Source organism: Dermochelys coriacea, chromosome 1 (assembly GCF_009764565.3).
Source record: "Dermochelys coriacea isolate rDerCor1 chromosome 1, rDerCor1.pri.v4, whole genome shotgun sequence".
Taxonomy (NCBI): domain Eukaryota; kingdom Metazoa; phylum Chordata; order Testudines; family Dermochelyidae; genus Dermochelys; species Dermochelys coriacea.
This window is the reverse complement of record NC_050068.2, coordinates 60,069,747-60,089,633: the sequence shown is the minus strand read 5'-3', so window position 1 is coordinate 60,089,633 and position 19,887 is coordinate 60,069,747. Positions and strand designations below refer to the sequence as shown.

Sequence of the window (19,887 nt, the reverse complement as noted above, 5' to 3'; positions counted from 1 at the left end):
ATGATTAGGAATATGTCTTTTATACTTATGGTACATAGTCTTAAAAATATACCTTTTAAATGTATTTATTGTGTGTTTATAGTAAAGAGAGGAAAGTTGGCACACAATTTTAAGATCCATTTATTCAGAACTAAATAGATATGAAATATTGTGGAGATTAATTCCTCCCTTGGCAAAGAGATGGCTAAAATAATAGATCTCTTCTATGTTTGGCTTCTGTGTTTTAATGCTAGAAATCAGACTCTGTATCTATATAACTAGGTAGAAAAAATATATATAATATCAGGCCCCAAATACATTTAATATTATATTCTCATTATTGCCAACATTCAGAATTTTAAAATTCCACTTTTGGGAGTGGGGGCGGTTCAGGCTTTTTTCTACCTCATTTGTGTGTGAGACTGTTTAGGATGAAAATAAAACATGAAAAGAAACACAAAAATACATACTCAAAAATGGGCTTTGAGGGAGTAGCCCTGTCCCTTCTTTCCCTTGATGAAATGACATTCTACAACCTCACTCCAGCCCTTGGATTTCTTTTCTGTTTCCCTTTCCCATCCTGGCAGATCCCAACCGGACCTTCTGGCAAGTGCCAGCAGCCTTCTGCAGGGGAGAGACTGCCTTTTATGCCCTGCTAGTTCTGGCAGGGGAAGTGGAAAAGGAGTTGCACCCATAGGGTTTTGCCTCTTTCTCCAGTTCCCCAGGATTTTTGTCTTTATGGATACCCTCAACAAAGCATCATGAAATGCAGAGCTGCTGTCTAACTCCCTAGTTCTCTACCTTGTGCGCCCACCCCCGGAACTGCAAGTAGCCTGCTGAACACAATAGCAATCCCTGAAGACCAATAGTAGGAACTGCAGCAGCTCTGGCTAATTTCCTGAGCTCCTTCCAGCACTCCATGTTATATACACAACACAAATAGTGGCCCAAATTATAACCTAAAAGTATTAGATCCCTATATTCCTTATTATAATACACTGAATACACATCAGTTTTGCTCACTTAATACGTATCAAATGTGGAGATATGTAAGTAAATAGACTGTCTGTGTGATGCTTTTGCCGGGGACAGAACAGGAATGGAGTCTTAGAACTTAGTAAGTAATTTAGCTAGATATGCGTTAGATTCTGTTTGTTTAAATGGCTGAGAAAATAAGCTGTGCTGAATGGAATGGATATTCCTGTTTTTGTGTCTTTTTGTAACTTAAGGTTTTGCCTAGAGGGATTCTCTATGTTTTGAATCTAATTACCCTGTAAGGTATTTACCATCCTGATTTTATAGACATGATTCTTTTTTACTTTTTCTTCTATTAACATTCTTCTTTTAAGAAACTGAATGCTTTTTTCATTGTTCTTAAGATCCAAGGGTTTGGGTCTATGGTCACCTATGCAAATTGGTGAGGATTTTTATCAAACCTTCCCCAGAAAAAAAGGGGGGTAAGATTTGGGAGGATTTTGGGGGGAAAGATGTTTCCAAACGAACTCTTTCCTAATAATAATAATACCGGTGTTAGACGTTTGGTGGTGGCAGCGAAAGTCCAAGGGCAAAGGGTAAAAAAGTTTGTACCTTGGGGAAGTTTTAGTCTAAGCTGGTAAAAGTAAGCTTAGGAGGTTTTCATGTGGGTCCCCATATCTGTACCTAGCATTCAGAGTGGGGAAGGAGACAGTTATTTAAAAATTTTAACCAGTTAAATGATGGAATGACCTCCTTGAGCAGGTCCACAAAGCCATGATTCTCTTATTCAAGCACCTGAAGGCTGAACACATAGAATAAACAAGCTGATTAATTCATCCATTTCTCTGTTTCATTTATTTATTATATGAGTAAACTCTTCATCTGTTTGGAATGGGAGGGTGTTGGGACACAAACTGAGAGTTGGGGTGGGAGGAAGATGAGGGCTGAGTTGTGTGGAGGGAATGGGGAAGGAAATCTTGTGTTCTCAATTTAAAAAAAAAAAGATAAAAATATACCAGTAATATGTGACCAATCATCATCTTGATTGCTTTGCTTATATGTTGTACCCCTTAGTCACACCTTTTTGTCCTCATCTTTTCAGGCTGTTCTTATTGGGAGCAGGGACTTTGTCATCTTCTGTATTTGAAAAGCACATAGCACAATCTGGGTTCTACACCAATCTAAATAGTATCTGTCACTTTCGTTTTATTTCTATGAAAGAAATTATATTCTGCTCATAGTGTGGTGGATCTACATTAATTAATTACTCTAATCTCAGTGAGCTCTATTGCTTTTAACCATAAAACTCTTAATAACGATACAATCTACCTAATTTTATGTTTTGTTCCAACCCAGCACCACGTTTTCCTGTTCACTTGAGCTGAACCTGCCCATTTATCTGAAGACTGCCAAGATTTTACAGCTGTTAAACCCTTTCCCTCTCAGTATGTTCTGCAGTGTCGGTTCAGAAGAACGTGATATATAGTTGCCTCTTCTTTTACTTTTTTGATGGATGTTTGCCATCTTTGTTTGCTGATTCCCCTACACCCAAATATTAGTGGTGATAGTACAGCCTGTGCTTGGCTGCCTTCCTCTTTGTTCACATGATATCCAGTGTACTGATAACTTAGAAACATTCTTTCAATATGCCACCGACCCCCCTCCCCAAATTAACATGCTAAGTTTCTAACTGTGTTTCCTTTAAGTACTTCTCTAGTAAGCATTTTCTAAATGGAAACAATTCCATTAACAGCTATCAGCTATTTGTTTCCTGCCCTTCAGCCTATTTTCATTCCAATGTGCCAATTTTCTCAGTGCCCCGTAGACATTAATCTCTAGTGTGAAATATTTTTTCCAAAAATATAGTATCTGTTCCTATTTCCCACTGTGGCTTCATTGTTGTCATAGCAGCTCTGCTTTCCGCCCGCGCGCGCACACATGCATGCCAACAGGTCCAATAGGTATTTTCTCTTCTTACTTATTGTAAAGAGGTTGGCTGTTAATTAAACTCTGCGTAAGTGTTCACTGCTTGATTTTCTAAATTAGCTTTTAAGACTTTCTTGGTATGTAATTTTTCCTCTAGGTTTCTAAATGTTGTGGTTATTTTCAGAATTGACTAAAAGGTTTTGCCAGTTTTTTTTTTCAGCTGTGTTAGAATTAATCTATTGATGCTTACCTCACTGGGTGTTAATGTTTAAACTTCACTTAGCAAAACAGTCAAAAACTTAGTTAATCAAATAGCAAATAAATGCCAGTATTTTTGGTGTGATTGTAAATAGCATCCTTCTGACACTTTTGAAGAGTACATTGGTATATGTTGGATCTGACATATTTATTCTGAAGTCCTGTAAACACAGAGCAGGTCTCTTGTGAATTCTAGTACATTTTGTATTTTTACTTCAAAATAATATAAACACATACAAATTACACTATGATAATAGTCAAATCTATTCTCCTTTACCCTGATCTAAATATAGAGTAACTCCATAGAAGTTGTTGGAGTTGTTCCAGACTTAGATTGAATAAATAACAAAGAACAGAAGTTGTCTGGTGTGTAAACAATAAAATATTCACTAAAGAATAGGGCTACTGTATCTAATTTGAACTGTATTTTTTTATAAATGGCTAATAGTGAGGGCTATTTATAACTATTTCTAACACTTACGCTTAGTCCACTTGTTCTCAAGTATTTTTGAATTCCTCGTAAGTTTTGGAAAACATTTTTCAGAACTTAGATGTCAATGCATTTTGCAGCTTCCCAAGTATGTTCTCACTATAATGCCATGCTAACATTTCACTCTCCATTTAAAAAACTTCATTGAGGCTTCTCAGACCTGAAAAAATGCAGTAGCAATAAGAACGCCTTATGCTGTAACTCCAGTCTTTGAAATTTTGGAGACAGTTTTCCCAAACAAAAAAAATTGAAAGACTTTGTGTGTGAATGGTTTACTAGGTGGGCTCCTTTTTACCTGTTTTATTGCAGAATATTTGAACAATATTGGTACAGTAATGTCTGATCCCGTAGGTCTTAGTGCATGTAATAAATGTCATGGGGTAACATTAAAATAATGGATATTGCTGAAGAACAGAAAACAATGAGCAGTAGCTGGTGATTAGGTTTATTTTGAGTTTTTTCAGACAAACCTCTGGAAAATACTGTGCCAGGACATCAGACTTCCTTACCAATGCAGCCTGAGCAGTGGAAAGTTCAAAAGTTGCTCTGAAATCACATTCTTCTCATTACTGTTTATTTTTCTGTCAGTGGGGATTGGTTTTTCAAATACTCTGTATTGCTCTAAACTAGAGGTTTCCAGTTTAACTTTTTAATAAAGTTCTTGTTTGTTTCTGTTACCCTTTTTTAAATTTTGCTGACAGTGGTAGCATTCACTGGTAGTAGCATTCTCCCTCCCATACTTTTCAATTGCTCTTAATTTTCTCAATTTAATGTGCCACAAGTTTGAGATAATATTATATTTAGAGGCTTTAACTTGGTGAGGTTGCACAAATATGCTGTATTTCATTTTGGGAGAGTTTTCAAATATACAGGATGTGCAATGTTGCCAAGTTAACACTATGTTTTAAAAAAACTTTAATTTTGGAATTTCCTGACTTTTTTCTCTGCTTGTTTTCCTTCATATTGCATTAATTAACTCTTGCACGTAACATTGAATATGCTTGAGTGTTTTATAATAATCTGTAAGAGATGGGCAACAAGTTTCTTGGAGAAATTGCCCTTTTAATTATGTTCTGACACTTGTATACGTGCATATAACTCCTACTAGCTTCAATGGGTTTAGAGAAGTTTTAATTTCATTATCACTTTCTTCATTTCAAAAAAGTTGCTTTTATATTAGGGAGCAAGATCTGAAGCAAAGGGCAAGGGTAGAGGGATAAAGAAGGATGTGAAGAGCAAAGAAGGGGGACAGAGAATGTTGGGCACTGAGGAAAAACTTAAGGTGTCACAGCAAAAAATCAATGTGAAATTGATAATCAGTTGGCCTTAAGAACATTTGAGACAAGTGGCAGATGAGGCCATCCAGATATCAGGAGCATTTGCAGGTGCACTTATGCTCAAAGAGAAGTCTTTCTAAAAAATATACCACTCACTTCTGTCCCTGTAGATTTAAAAATGGACAGAGCCATCAAGCAAAGGCTCAGGGACTAAATCTTGGGCCTGATGTTGAGAAATGAATTGAAGATACACAATTCATGCATCTAAGAGCATCTGAACACTTTTGCCTTATCTACATATGTACATGCATAGACAGAAAATAATCTAGCATCCCCTTCCACAAAAGTACGTGAATCCCTAATAACAACAACCAGATTCAAAAAAGAGTTTTAACATCAATTAGGAGTGTGGAGATGAAGGTTGTCTTTGGTTGAATGATGCCTACTTTTTCAGACTCAGCGGTGAGATTCAGTAACGTTATCTACTTATTGTTTGTTACCAAGTAATTTTGTAATGAGTGCTGTGTATTCAGTGAAACAAATTCAGTTGTTGTTAATTTCAGCTCCAGCATTTCGAGGCATTCTCTTCACAAAAGGAGAATATTTATGGATATTGTCTTGAATCCCTGATCACTTACAATTTTGCTTCAGACTGCAAAAAAACCCAACATAAAACTTAGTTGTGGTGATATGGGAATTCTAGATGCAGACTGGTATATGTATTATGCTCACTTGTGTGTTAATACTTAGTCAGTGTAATCTAACAGTGTCATTGTTCCAGTGGAATATAGCTGTTTTGGGAGGTACTGATCACAGAGGGAGAGGTGATCTTTTAGGGTAGGCTACACAGCAAAAACAAACAAACAAAACACAACACCTCCATGGCAGCAAGTCTCTGAGCCCGGGCCAGCTGACTCAGGCCCAAGGGCAGGGCTAGAAATATCAGAGTAAAGGTTCAGGCTCAGGCTGGGGACTGGGCTTCTAGACCCTCCCCTTTCATCAGGTTTCAGAGCCCAGGTTTCCACCCAAGCCCAAATGACTACACTGCTATTTTAGCTCTGCAGCGTGAGACTCATGAGCTTGAGTCAGTTGACCCAGGCTCTGAGGCTGTAGATTTTTTTTTTTTCCTGTGTAGTCATACCCTTAGGCAGCCAGGGCCAAAGCCTGGAAGGGTTTTGAATATCGGAACAGAGACCTTGAATTGGACTGTATAATCAAAGGGGAGCAAGTGCAGATGGTAGAGAATGAAGTGATGTACTCATGATGATGGGTGTTGGTAAGCAGAGAGAAAACTGGAGGATTTTCTTCCAGTTGGAGCTTTTTCAGGGCACATGGTTTCATTCCAAGAGATGAGTTCCACTGATCAGCCTGAAGGTCACTAAAGGCTTGGATCATTTGGCCAGGAGCAAGTGCAATAGCAATTTTCAGGCCAGTGCAGTCTTCAGGCCACTCACAGATGAAAGCATGGCTTAGTTACCATGACTTTTTGAGCATCCAATAGCACTGAAACCTGTCAATAGCACTGAGTAATCCAAAGGATGCTTAGGCTATAATATGACAGGTACCTTTGATAGTGCAGGATATTAGTGAGTAGATTAATTCAATTTAATGACTTCATTGTGCCATCTGGATGCTAATTTCCACTAGGCTTTGTGAAAGCTGGGAGATGGAGTTAGGTTAGGTGTAAAGGAGAGGAGGGGGATCAGATTGTAATATGCGTAATCTTCAGACCATGTCATTTCAAGCTCTCCCACCATTAATAATAATGTGGAGTCTTGAATTTTGTCTGAGTCTGCAGGAGAGGTTGTTAGAGATGGGGGAACAGTTGCTTGTAATGACCTTCTGGACTCAGACTGTGAAGAAGGACCTGAGCCTGGCATTTTATTTGTAATTTTAACTAAACTAATTCTCTGCTCAATATTTCGCAGTTGGAAGAGTTGTTCCAGGAATTTAAATTTTCTAGGTAACAGCAGCAGTTTTTGTATAGTAGATCCATTATGATGGAGGGGTGACAGTTAAGGTTGTGTTACGGAGTTGGGTTTTAACAGAAACTTTAAAACCTTTATTTTTGTAAAAATCTCTTTGAAATGGCAAAACCCAAAAGATAGAATATAACTTTTGAGCACTGTCTGACTTTTTCATGGTGATTTGGTGAAAAGTGAATTGATACAGTGAAAATAAGGGTTTTAAAATAGTCTTTTGGCAGTATTTCCCTTACAGGATTACCTTTTCTTTGTACCCCTTTTGCAATAAATCTAAAAAAACTCTGAGACCTGTTCTCTGGCAACATTGTTGCTCCTCATGTGCTGATTCCTAAAATATCAGTTCTACATTGATAGTGTTTGTCTACAGAATATTTTATAACTTCTTAGCCATAACATAAAATATGTGCCAAGCTTAACCCATCACATTTTAATTTGATGACAAATCTGCTGTAGTGTGAATGCCAAAAACTACTGGCTGAGGCTAAAAATAAAGAGATTTGCACACTCTCTCCCCACTTCACCAAAGACCCCCATAGCCATGGGGAAATTACTCTGAAGTGGGGAAAGGACACTAGGGATTCAAATCTCATCTCCTTGTTTTAAATGTCCTTGCTGTTTACTACCCTTATATCATTCACTACAACAATGAATCCCAACCTAGAAGACAGGGAGGGAAGATCTGCTGACTGTTCAGGTAGTCACTGTTAAACATGCAGGGTTGCTCTTAGTGTACTTGCTTTCAGTAATTTTAATGGACAAATGTTATATTGACCCAAGGAATACACTGAGGCATATCAGTCTCTCCCCCTCTTCCAGGGAGTCAACATATGAACAGCCTGAACATATTTTCTCTGAGTCATAGAGAGTAGCACCACTGCTTACCCCTGACTTCTGGAGGGCTTTTCCACTGAGGTACACCAAAGCTGTGAGGAAAAATTAGGAATTTAGCTAACAAACACTGTTTTGTGATAGCTAAACCTGTGGCAGGACACACTTTAGCAATGTTACGGCAAAATGACTTCCCAAAGGCATGCAATGTGTGACAGTCAGATGTTGATCAGTGTTGATCTGATAGTATATAAATGATGGGAAAGCATTTGAGATCTCTGTTAAGGATTTGTGCTAGAGTGCAAATTTGATGAAGACTGAAGGAAAATTCAAGTCCTTTTCTTTTAAATGTAGTGTTGATTTACATGACGGGTAGTTGAGGTCTGTGAGTTTTTGATCAAGGGAGAGAATATTGCATCTCTACTCCCCCTTAGTTTCTCTTTTCAAGGATAAAAGATGGTTTTTAGAATGTTAGTTAGAACATTGCTACCTAAAACATTCTTAAAATACACCTTCCTATTCTAATCAAAAGAAACCTTAGAATCAGCGCTCCTGTGAAGTGTTTATCTTTTACCCTCTGTTCCCAAACTTCCTGCCCCCTCTCCCCAATTGTGGAAGAAAGGAGAGGTTCCCCTACCAGTTATTTTTTCTCTTTAGTCTAACTCGGGACTCACTGAAAACAAAGGTTTCAGAGTAGCAGCCATCTTAGTCTGTATTCACAAAAAGAAAAGGAGTACTTGTGGCACCCTAGAGACAAACAAATTTATTTGAGCATAAGCTTTTGCGAGCCGCAGCTCACTTCATCGGATGCATTCAGTGGAAAATACAGTGGGGAGATTTATATACATAGAGAACATGAAACAATGGGTGTTACCATACACACTGTAACCAGAGTGATCATTTAAGGTGAGCTATTACCAGCAGCAGAGCGGGGGGAGGGGAGAGGAGGAGGGGACTTTTTGTAGTGATAATCAAGGTGGGCCATTTCCAGCAGTTGACAAGGACGTCTGAGGAACGGTGGAGGGCAGGGGGGAGATAAACATGGGGAGGAAATAGTTTTACTTTGTGTAATGACCCATCCACTCCCAGTCTCTATTCAAGCCTAAGTTAATTGTATCCAGTTTGCAAATTAATTCCAATTCAGCAGTCTCTCGCTGGAGTCTGTTGTTGAAGTATTGCCACTTTTAAGTCTGTAATCGAGTTACCAGAGAGATTGAAGTGTTCTCCAACTGGTTTTTGAATGTTATAATTCTTGACATCTGATTTGTGTCCATTTATTCTTTTACATAGAGACTGTCCAGTTTGACCAATGTACATGGCAGAGGCACATGATGGCATATATCACATTGATAGATGTGCAGGTGAATGAGCCTCTGATAGTGTGGCTGATGTGATTAGGCCCTCTGATGGTGTCCCCTGAATAGATATATGAACACAGTTGGCAACAGGTTTTGTTGCAAGGATAGGTTCCTGGGTTAGTGGTTCTGTTGTGTGGTGTGTAGTTGCTGTTGAGTATTTGCTTCAGGTTGGGGGGCTGTCTGTAAGCAAGTACTGGCCTGTCTCCCAAGATCTGTGAGAGTGATGGCTCGTCCTTCAGGATAGGTTGTAGATCCTTGATGATGCGTTGGAGAGGTTTTAGTTGGGGGCTGAAGGTGATGGCTAGTGGCGTTCTGTTATTTTCTTTGTTGGGCCTGTCCTGTAGTAGGTGACTTCTGGGTACTCTTCTGGCTCTGTCAATCTGTTTCTTCACTTCAGCAGGTGGGTATTGTAGTTGTAAGAATGCTTGATAGAGATCTTGTAGGTGTTCGTCTCACTACAACAATTGTACAACAGTGTACAATTGTTGAGGGGTTGGAACAAATGCGGTTGTATCGCAGAGCTTGGCTGTAGACAATGGATCGTGTGGTATGGTCTGGATGAATTGGAATTAATTTGCAAACTGGATAAAATTAACTTACGCTTGAATAGAGACTTGGAGTGGATGGGTCATTACACAAAGTAAAACTATTTCCCCATGTTTATCTTTCCCCCACCCCCACCGTTCCTCAGACGTTCTTGTCAACTGCTGGAAATGGCCTACCTTGATTATCACTACAAAAAGTCCGTCTCTACCCACCCTCTTCCCCCCGCTCTCCTGCTGGTAATAGCTCACCTTAAGTGATCGCTCTGGTTACAGTGTGTGTGATAATACCCATTGTTTCATGTTCTCTATGTATATAAATCTCCCTACTGTATTTTCCACTGAATGCAACCGATGAAGTGAGCTGTAGCTCACGAAAGCTTATGCTCAAATAAATTTGTTAGTCTCTAAGGTGCCACAAGTACTCCTTTTCTTTTTGAAAACAAAGGGAAGTTTCTCAAGCAGGGAAGTGCAACAAAAACAACCTAATGAACTCAGGTTTCAGAGTAGCAGCCGTGTTAGTCTGTATTCGCAAAAAGCTCTAATAAATTTGTTAGTCTCTAAGGTGCCACAAGTACTCCTTTTCTTTTTTCTAATGAACTCAGTGTCAGTCCTATTTTGCATTGTTCTTGTGAACTTGTTTTTACTATTCCCACAAGAGAGACTTCTTTTGTTACTTTCTGATATAATTTTGAGTTATACTAAAGAGAGAGATGCTAGGATTGGCAAATCTCATTTCTACTCATGCCCAAATCTCCCAGCCCCTGCTCTCCAGTCTTTGGCGCTGGCAGGGAGAAGGGTATGTGTACAGATATGGAGAATGCTTAGTTGTTTTCAAAGGGTTTGGGGGTGCAGCAATTTCATCTACAATTTATTTACAAGGTAAATAAAAACTAACTTAAAACAATTATTGACATTTTTAAAAATACATCTTTTTTAAAAAAAATTAAGCTCTAACAGTTTCTAAATTCTGTTTAAACTTCATTTTAATTTTAATCCTATTCACAGTGTCTTTAAACCATGTTTAAATTTAGTTTTAAAACCATGCTTCAGGTAACAGTTTAATCCCACAGTAGACAGGGCCAAAATTCCCTTAAATTTCCTCACAAAGATCAAATCTTGTTCTCGGAAAAACTTGTCTGTTCTGTTTGATCTAAAAAAATAAAGTGCCTAGTTCTATGAATTCTGTTCAGAAATGCCCATAAGTATTGTATTCCTCATGCTATGCTTTCTGTTCCACAGAAGCATTTTGCAGTTGTGTGACCTGTCTTCTAAGCCATAAATTCATCAATTCAATCCAATAACTGCCTACATATATTTGCTTAATGTGGTTATGTGGGTATATAGCTTTTGTTGTGCTTCATTCCCATGGACTTCAGTGGTGGCTGTGCACATCTTCAAGAGCAGAATTTGGCCTTGATTCCATAAATAGATCTTAGTCCCAAACACTCTTAAACCATGCTATGAAGTGCAAAGTTGCCTGTGCATGGGTGCACAAGAGTTGAAAATGAATGCATGCCTAATTCTGTGCGTGCATGCTTCAGTGTACTTGCATGCAGTTCCTATTAATTGTATATATGGCATGCATGTTTTTGAAAATATTTTGCATGCTACCAGTATCATTTTAACAAAAAAGCTCACATAATTGATCTGCACGATCTAGAATCATGTATGAATACTCACTCAGGCCGCTGAAAAGTCTGTCTAGTTTGTAATATGAAAGCAGCTGTATATTGTTTGGAAGGAAGCTCATCTGTTCTCACGGATTCAGTAATGTGCATCTCAGTTTCCTTTAATCTACTGCTGCCACCTGCTGGGGTTAGTTCTCCATGGCACTTAAAACTCAGATATGGAAGAATCATCCATGCAGTACAAAATGAATGCTGTGTTCTTTGTTTGCCATTTGTACCAATGATCATTTTAACTGCAGACCTGGAAAAAGATGATGAAAAAGCAGATTGTTTGTATGTGTGGTCAATTATTAATCCAGGTTTATTTGTAATCATTACATAATAATCAGAATGGATTTTAAGAACGATTTTCCTAAGTAAATCTAATTTGAATAACATTTTTTACAGAAGTGGTGGTAGACTATGCTTTGCTAAGGGCTTGGCTACACTTGCGAGTTACAGCACAATAAAGGAGCTCCAGGCGCACTACCTCATTACCCGTCCACACTGGCAAGGCACGTAGAGCGCTCTGACTCCCCAGCTACGGCGCTGCTCGGCGAGTGGAATAATGTTTGCTGTGCCACGCTGGAGTGCCGCGGCGCCAGTGTAAACAAGGTGTTGCATTACTGTGCTCTGATCAGCCTCCGGAAATGTCCCATAATCCCCTTAAATCAAGTGGCCACTCTTGTCATTGTTTTGAACTCGCTGTAGGAATGTGGATATGCCCTTTCAAAGCTCCGTTTCTGACAGCTGGCTGCTTATCTACACCGGGACAGAGGAACCATTACTGAGGAATGCTGCTTGCGCTGAGTGAGAGAGAGGCGGGGGAAAGGGAGGAAGGGAGATCTGCTGCTGTCTGAACTTACAAGACAGCATGCTGACATGCTCTCAGCCCCCCCCCAAAAACCCACTCTCTCTCCCCCCACATACACACAACACACTCCCTGTCACACTCCACCCCACCCCCTGCAGTTGAAAAGTACATTGCAGCCACTTGTATGCTGGGATAGCTATTGCAATGCATTGCTCTTTGTGGCAATGCAAGAGCTGCTAATGTGGCCACGCCAGTGCGCTTCCAGCTGAGAGTGTAAACACTCAGCAGCGTTTTCCCTGCTGCCATCGCCGAAGGCTGGTTTACTCCAAGTGCTCTACAACTGCAGGTGTAGCCATGGCCTTAGTAAAATGTTGATGTGGGAGAATACTAATGATCAGAATCTGTAAAAGATACAAAGCACATCTTTTTTAAGTTTCTTAAAGCCAAAAAATAAAGTTGGCCAAATCTTTCTTGCATACGTTCACCTCAGTCTCTGCTCCAAGTAAAACTTGGGAAGGAGATAAAATTGCACAAGGATGAGAGGTAGGCTGTAGTATCAACAAATGTTTGCTTTCCATGGGCTCAGCTGTAAGAGAAAGATCAGGCAGATGTTATCACTTAGTGTCACTAGAGATGTAAAAAGCTGTAAAAATTCTAACAAACACAGATCAATAAATTTTGTAGAATGAGTTTGAAAGTGCTCACACTATACCTATGTCAGGGTATAAATCTTATGTACTGATTCTCAAACTATAGTTGCTATAGTATTCCAGGGTAGGCAGTACCTGAATATCTATCTAATCTTTTAAAAAAAATAACCACAAGCCAACAGCAAAACTTTCCAATATACATTATGAAGAAGCAAAAGAGGCCACAACCCCAATTTTTTTCTTTGTAGTTGATCTTTAGATGCAATCATTGTTAACTGTTTCACAGTCAAAAAACTGATTAGCTTTAGCCAGCTTGTAAGCTCTTTGGGGCAGGGACCAATATCTACTTCTATTTGTACAGTGCCAGAATAATGGGGCCATGATCTTGATTGGGGACTCTGGGCACAGTCATAATATAAATGGTAAATATTTTCATAAAGTCGGGGGTATATTATTATGGACCAATAGCCACAATTTAAAAATGTATATCTGGAACAAATGAAATCCTAATAATCGTATAAGTCTGTTAGTAGGTGGGGTTGGTAAAATCTAAGTAATGAGGAGGGGAAGGCATTTTTCAGTACATACTTGTTCTTTATTTGGAAAAAAACAAGATGATATACTTGCGTCTTAAAGGGATGACTTTGTTTTATCACAATTATTCTGACTGTAATTAGGTAGGATGTTAAATAACTACTAAAGTTAAACATTTTAAAATCTGCCAGACCACATATCTTTCACCCAAGAATTTTAAAATAATTGGCTAAGATGCTTTCTGAGGTATTGAATGTTGATATTTAACAAATCCTGTGGAGTACTGGCACTAAGTACAAACTTGAGGTGACAAAAGCAAGGATCACTGTAGCAATCTGAAAGAAAAGGTTGCTAAAAGTAGTGAGGAAAAGGTCTGGCTAAAAGTAGTGAGGAAAAAGGCAGTTGGTCACTGGTATCATCTGCACATCCAGAAGCAGCTGAGGATCCAGTAAATGAGCAGTACTGCCAATAGGCTTGAGTCAGAGTCATAGAGTTTAAGGCCAGAAAGGGACCACCAGATCATCAAGTCTGATCGCTTGTATATCACAGGCCACCAACACTAAATCCAACAACCAAAATTAGACCAAACTATAACAGCCCACAAGAGACTAGACTATTATGTGTCACAGGCAGGGAATAGGAGGGACCAAGGTGCACCTGTGCCTGAGGCCCTGCCATGGCAGGGAAATGAGATATACCCAGATAATCCTGGCAAGTGAGGCTCACTGACTCTACAGAGGAGGGTGGAAAATCCCCAAGGTCACTGCCAGTCTGACCTGGAGGAAAATTCCTTCCCAATCCCACATATGGCAATCACTTAGACCATGACCATGTGAGCAAGAATCAGCCAGCCAAGCACCTGAGAGAGGATGCTTGATGCCACCTCAAAGCCCTGGTCCTCCCCATCCAGTGGCCCATCTCCAGCTGTAGCCATCCCCACTGCTCCAAAGGAAGGAGGTTAAAAACAAAAAAAAAAATTCAGAATACATGAGGGAAGGGGGGGGAATAGTTTCTTGACCCCCACAGGTGGGTGGCTGAAACATGAGCTTTTAGGAGCATAAGATATAAATCACAAATGAGTTCCAGGGCTGCTAAGCCTGCACCTTGCCATCAGAAGCAACACGGTCATACCGTTGGACTCATAAATTTGTCCTGCTCTCAAAACTAATTAAGGTATTTTCCTCCACAGTTTCTATTGGGAGGCTGTTCCAGAGCCTCACTCCTCCGATGCTTAGGAACCTTCTAATTTCCAGCCTGAATCTGTTCGCAGCCAGTTTTATACCCATTTGTTCTTGTGCCAACAGTGTCCTTTAGCTAAAATATCTCTTCACCCTCTCAGGTATTTACTCCCCTAATGTATCTATTGAAGTGATTGGGACAGCTTACTGTAACCTCCTGAAACTCCTACACTCAGAAGCTCACCATTAGCACATGTGACCTCCCGCCATTTTTCCGGGACTCTGAAGTTGAAGGCGCTTCGTCACTTGGACTCCTTTGTAGCATTGTAGTACTGTCCAATAGAAAGATAAAATTGTCCACTCTGAATTTTTGGTGTAACTACATTTGTAAAGCATATCTTCGGCATCTTGCAGCCTTTTGATTTTTCTAATCTCCCAACAAATCAGTGTGCCATGGGATCCTTCTTGCCTCCCGACCTCTGGGTATTAATGCTTTGCATTTACATGTGCTCTACAGATATTATATAATCCTCCTTCCTGGGATGTTAAGAATACTGCTTCTGTGACACTCCAAGCAGCTGCTGCCCCAACATCTGACCCTTAGTTCAGCTCGCTAGAGGTGCTGCACTTCTAAACTAAACAATGAGGCCAACTGAAGAATTGTCATAGTTGTGACTCAGTTGTTCCTTCTCTAGTTCCAAGGATGCATTCTTGACTATTAAATCTACTTCTGCTTTAATATGTATGGTAGTCAAGGGATTTAAAACCTGTCAGACATTCATTCAAAATGCAATTATTGCACAACTAATCATACAGAGTGTCAGAAGTTAGTTCCATTAAACTATTAAACCTTATAAAGAAATTGTTATTGGTAGTTGTCAGCTTATTTCATTATCATTTTTATTAACAGTGTAAATGTGGGTTGGCAGATCGTGTGTTGTTTTCAATTAGAACTACAGTAATTGCCTGTCTTTGTAATTTAACTGTTTTGTTTCTTTTCAGATATACTTGAAAGAAATTTTAAGAGAAATAGGCATCTACAATGTTAAGGGAACCCACAAAAACACATGGGAGCTGAAGCCAGAATATAGACATTATCAAGGAGAGGAGAAGAGTGATTAATGCAACTGTTAATGAAGCAAACACAGAGGCTATAGAATAATGGGACTGCACTGAGGGAACACTGCAGTTAAACAGACTGGACTGAGCACAATTCAGTACCAAGAGATCTTAAAAACAGTAATACTTTGTAATTTGCCTGGCTTCATTTTTAAAAGCAAGTTTCTTGGACGTTTCTATACGTTTGTCTTATTTTTGACAAAAAAAATTACAGAATAAACTTGTATTAGATCTTTATTAGAAACCTTTTGAGTTTTGGCTTTGTTTTTTAAGTAGTTTTGAGTTTTGTTAAATATTGATAGCTTTAAAGTAAAATGTGGGATGTGTTTTGCATCCCAGCAGTGCTGCGTTTTTACTTCCTATTCTACTGTGTTCCTTAGGGGCCTGATCCCGTGAGGTGTTGATCATCCATAGTTAATATTGATTGGGAATTTATGGGCACTCTGTGCCTTTTAGGATCAGTCTTTAGTCATGACACTCATGGTGATCCTAAGTCTTCCTAAGAACAAATAATGCTCAGTTTAAAAAAAGCTCTTTACTAAACTGGTTAATGGGGAGAGGGGAACCACTACAGTTGATCGCTGAGGAAAAACTACTCTGGCCTCATAAGACCTTTAATATGTTTGTTTTTTAAAATGTGCTCATGTTTTATGTTTAAGCATATCAATAAAGAGAGCATTTAATTTGTACCAAATAAAATTATGTATATTATTGGGTGAATATTAGAGTTCTGATCAATTGAATTATATAGATATGAAAGGCTATTTTTAGACATAGTTTCTATCCCTGAGTTTGTCACTGGATCTCCCTGCAACATTGAGAAAGTCACTTAATCATTCTGTGCCTCGCTTTCCCCATTTTTAAAATGGAGCTAAATGCCCCGCTTTTGTAAAGCACCCAGCTGACATGTACTGTTGTAAGTGTAAAGTAGTCTCCTTTTATTTTTTATTTTTTTTTTTTAAAGAATTGTTATATTTTGGCATCCCAAAATTTCAGGAAATATAATGTGAAAACAAAAGTAAGGATGCATATGAATTAACTCAGTTATAGCAGTAGTTTCAGATTGGGTGGGTGGGAGGAGGGTGTTAAAAGCATTTTGTTTTTAAACAGGGTCAATTTAACTTAATCTATGCCTTGGATATTTTTTCCCTCATCACATTTTCCCACATCACTAAAATCTGTATGTCACTTGTAGACAGATGTCAATGAAATTGGAAAGATCTACTTTAAAAAATTGTTAATAAGAGTAAATACCAATGTTTTTATTACAGAGACAAGGGGGGTGAGGTAATATTTTTTTATTGGAAGAACTTCTGTTAGTGAGAGAGACAAGCTTTCGAGCTTACACAGAGCTCTATTTCAGAATGTCACAGCTAAACACAAGGTGGAACAGATATTTTTATTGTCATTATCATGTTGATTATGGAAGAAATGCTTTATCAGAGAGGAGAGTCTTTCAGAATTGCCTGAAGATGATGAGATTCTGTATTGTTCTGATCTGCACTGGAATTTTGTTCCACAGCTTAGCTCCTTCAGCCACGAATGCTTTATCTCCAGCTCTGCAGTGTTTTTTTTCTGGACTTTCTGAGCTGCATTAGCCATGGATGGGTGTGGCCCACGGATACAAATGATGACACTGATGTAGCAGAGTCCTAGGCCACTAATGGCTTTGAAGGTCAAGGTGAAGGCAAAGGAAGTGGAATGGAGCCAAAGGAAGGACAGTAGCTCAGAGGCCAAGTTTCACAGAGGTTTATCCAGTTGAGGTAAAAAATATTTATTTGGAGTGAGTGCAGAGAAGAGAACTGTACACAGTTTGCCCTGCTTACTTACCCGTTGCTTAAGAAAGAAAGAAAAATCCTGATTTAATTTTTCCAGTTTAAGTACTTTCTATTGATTGCCTTCATTTGATTGAACTCAGTTCTCCCTTACTGTTGTTTTTGGAAATATCCTGATTTCTAAAGTCACAATCCTAGTTATTATTTATTTGTTATACTGTAGTGCCTAGGATTGTCATGAAAAGGACACCATTTGCTAGGTGCTGTACAAACAGAACAGAAATACGTGTCTCTATTGCAAAAAGCATGCAATCTTGTTCTTCTATTTGTAACTTGCCAATATTGATATAGAAATTTAGTCTAGCTATTGGCGTAAAATGCTCTTGATGGCAGTCCTGTGTGATTCGCCTAACAAGAATGTATTTTTTTATTTTGCAAAAAGAAAAGGAGGACTCGTGGCACCTTAGAGACTAACAAATTTATTTGAGCATAAGCTTTCACGAGCTATGGCTCACTTCACCGGATGCATCCGATGAAGTGAGCTGTAGCTCGTGAAAGCTTATGCTCAAATAAATTTGTTAGTCTCTAAGGTGCCACAAGTCCTCCCTTTCTTTTTGCAAATACAGACTAACATGGCTGCTACTCTGAAACCTTTTTTATTTTGATGCATGTTAATTTACTGTTTCATAATCTGTCTTCAGCTGCTCAGTGGTTTAGCAAAATATTGTAGTTATAGTGAGATGAACTGATCAGTCACAGTAATACAAAAGAATTCAATTATTTTAGTGATATGCAGAATGCCTGTTGCTATAGGAACTAGGCACTGTTTACAGAAACTAAAAGCATATATGAGATAAATATGTATTATAGTAACCTATTCAGAATGGGTAACATGAAGACACTAATGTTGCCAGAAATAAATTAATATCCATATCTTTGCAAGTTGATCCACCCAGGAGCCGGGCCACTGTGTTGTTCACAGACTGAAGTTTGCAGGTGATCTTCAGGCATTGACCTAGAGACAATCAGACTTCAATCAGCTAATTCATCCCTTTCTCTCCCTCTGCCTGGTTTCAGGGTTCTTCCATATGGTATAATACATGGTGCTAAGGACCTAAAATTTGTCTGAATTAGGGATGGGATGACTAATCCCTTCATGTACAAATACCTACTAATCCCAAAATAGTGTTGGGATTCTAGTTTTTACTAGTTTTTTCTCCAGGGAGCTCCACCAACAGAAGGGAAGAGGAGTGCCACTTGCCCAGAGCAGTCTGATGGGAGTAGCCTGGCTTTAGGCAGTCTGGTCTGATGCCCTGGTCTCCCTGACTACTTATTTATTCATTTAACCAGAGAGTTGCAGGAATGTTGAATGTGATTGTTCCTCCACTGACTGCCTTTTCCTGCTTGATGGTGATGCCTACAATAAGATTGCATTTTTCTCTAGTGCAGAGGTTCCCGAACTGTGGTTCGCAAAACATGTGCTTGGTCATCCCTGGAGAACTGGCCGGTCACATGGTGCTGTTTTCTCCTTGTATCTGCTTGCTAAATTTCATTAAATAAACAGATATATTTTTAGGTTTATCAGTTTCCCAGTGTCACTTCGTGCTGGCAAGTTCTGTAGCTGCCACAGGGATATTACATACTCCTGAACAGAGGGAATATAGTGGCACAATTGAGTGGCTTGTGCAATAGTGAATGAGAAGGGAGATGGTCCATGAGAAGATCATTATTAAGATACAACTCAAGCACTGAAAAATTGGGAACCCACCCTGTAGTTCATGCCATGACTTATGTTTTAGGCTGTTTAGTAGACTAAGGATCATGTGCATGTGAAGTAAAATAAACATCAACTGGAAATGTCTGAAACTGCACTTTTTGCATTTAATTCCTAAAAGCAGCCTCTGAATATTTCAGAAAATAAATGTTGAAATCCATAGTCCTAATTCCAACCCCAGGAATTACGTGTCAGCAGTGTGCTTGGTACTTTTAAAATAAGACAACTCAGTCTCTGTCCCAAGTAGCTTACCCTAAAGATGACAGACAAATTGGATGCAAAAAGCTAGTCATCAGTGTTAGGGATGTTGCACCCCTTCAGCTGCACTGGTATAAATCCAGAGGGTAAACTCAGAGCAGCAGCTTCAAGTCAGGGCATACCACATTAGTGCAGTTATCCCAGTGCAAAACTCCCTAGTATAAACAAGGTCCAAGCATATGTGATTCATGATGAAGGCAGTGCAAGAATCTAGCAGTAGCAGTCTCCAGAAAATTATGTGGAAGATGAGCAGGTCTAACTTGGAATGTGCATATGTAAGTCTGTATATTCTAAAATATAAACTCAGAACAACGGGTTGAGTAGATGATGCTAGACACTGTCAGTTCTGGGAGGTTGTCTTATAAATAAGAGATGTTAGTTTTCTTTATTTTTCTCTAGTGTGCTGGCAGAAAGTCACACGTGTGTCTATTGGCACTGTGTCTGTTGATTCTTTGACACAGGCATGAGCGTCATCATTTGGAGTGGGAACAGTGCAA

General features: G+C 39.0%; 1 protein-coding gene across 5 annotated transcripts in view; it reads left to right on the top strand.

Annotated features, from left to right (window-relative positions):
- GTF2F2 (general transcription factor IIF subunit 2) overlaps window positions 1-16,277 on the top strand; it is a 142,793-nt gene extending 126,516 nt beyond the window's left edge. For 4 of the 5 annotated variants that reach the window (XM_038381053.2, XM_038381047.2, XM_043500782.1 and 1 more), the window contains one exon: window positions 15,467-16,277. In XM_038381053.2, coding sequence (XP_038236981.1) covers window positions 15,467-15,586 — 120 coding nt within the window. In that variant the 3' untranslated portion in view covers window positions 15,587-16,277. Of the gene's footprint in view, window positions 1-566; window positions 1,326-15,466 lie in introns of those variants that run through there. The other variant, XM_043500796.1, reaches the window with a different exon arrangement.
- Window positions 16,278-19,887: the final 3,610 nt, after the last annotated feature.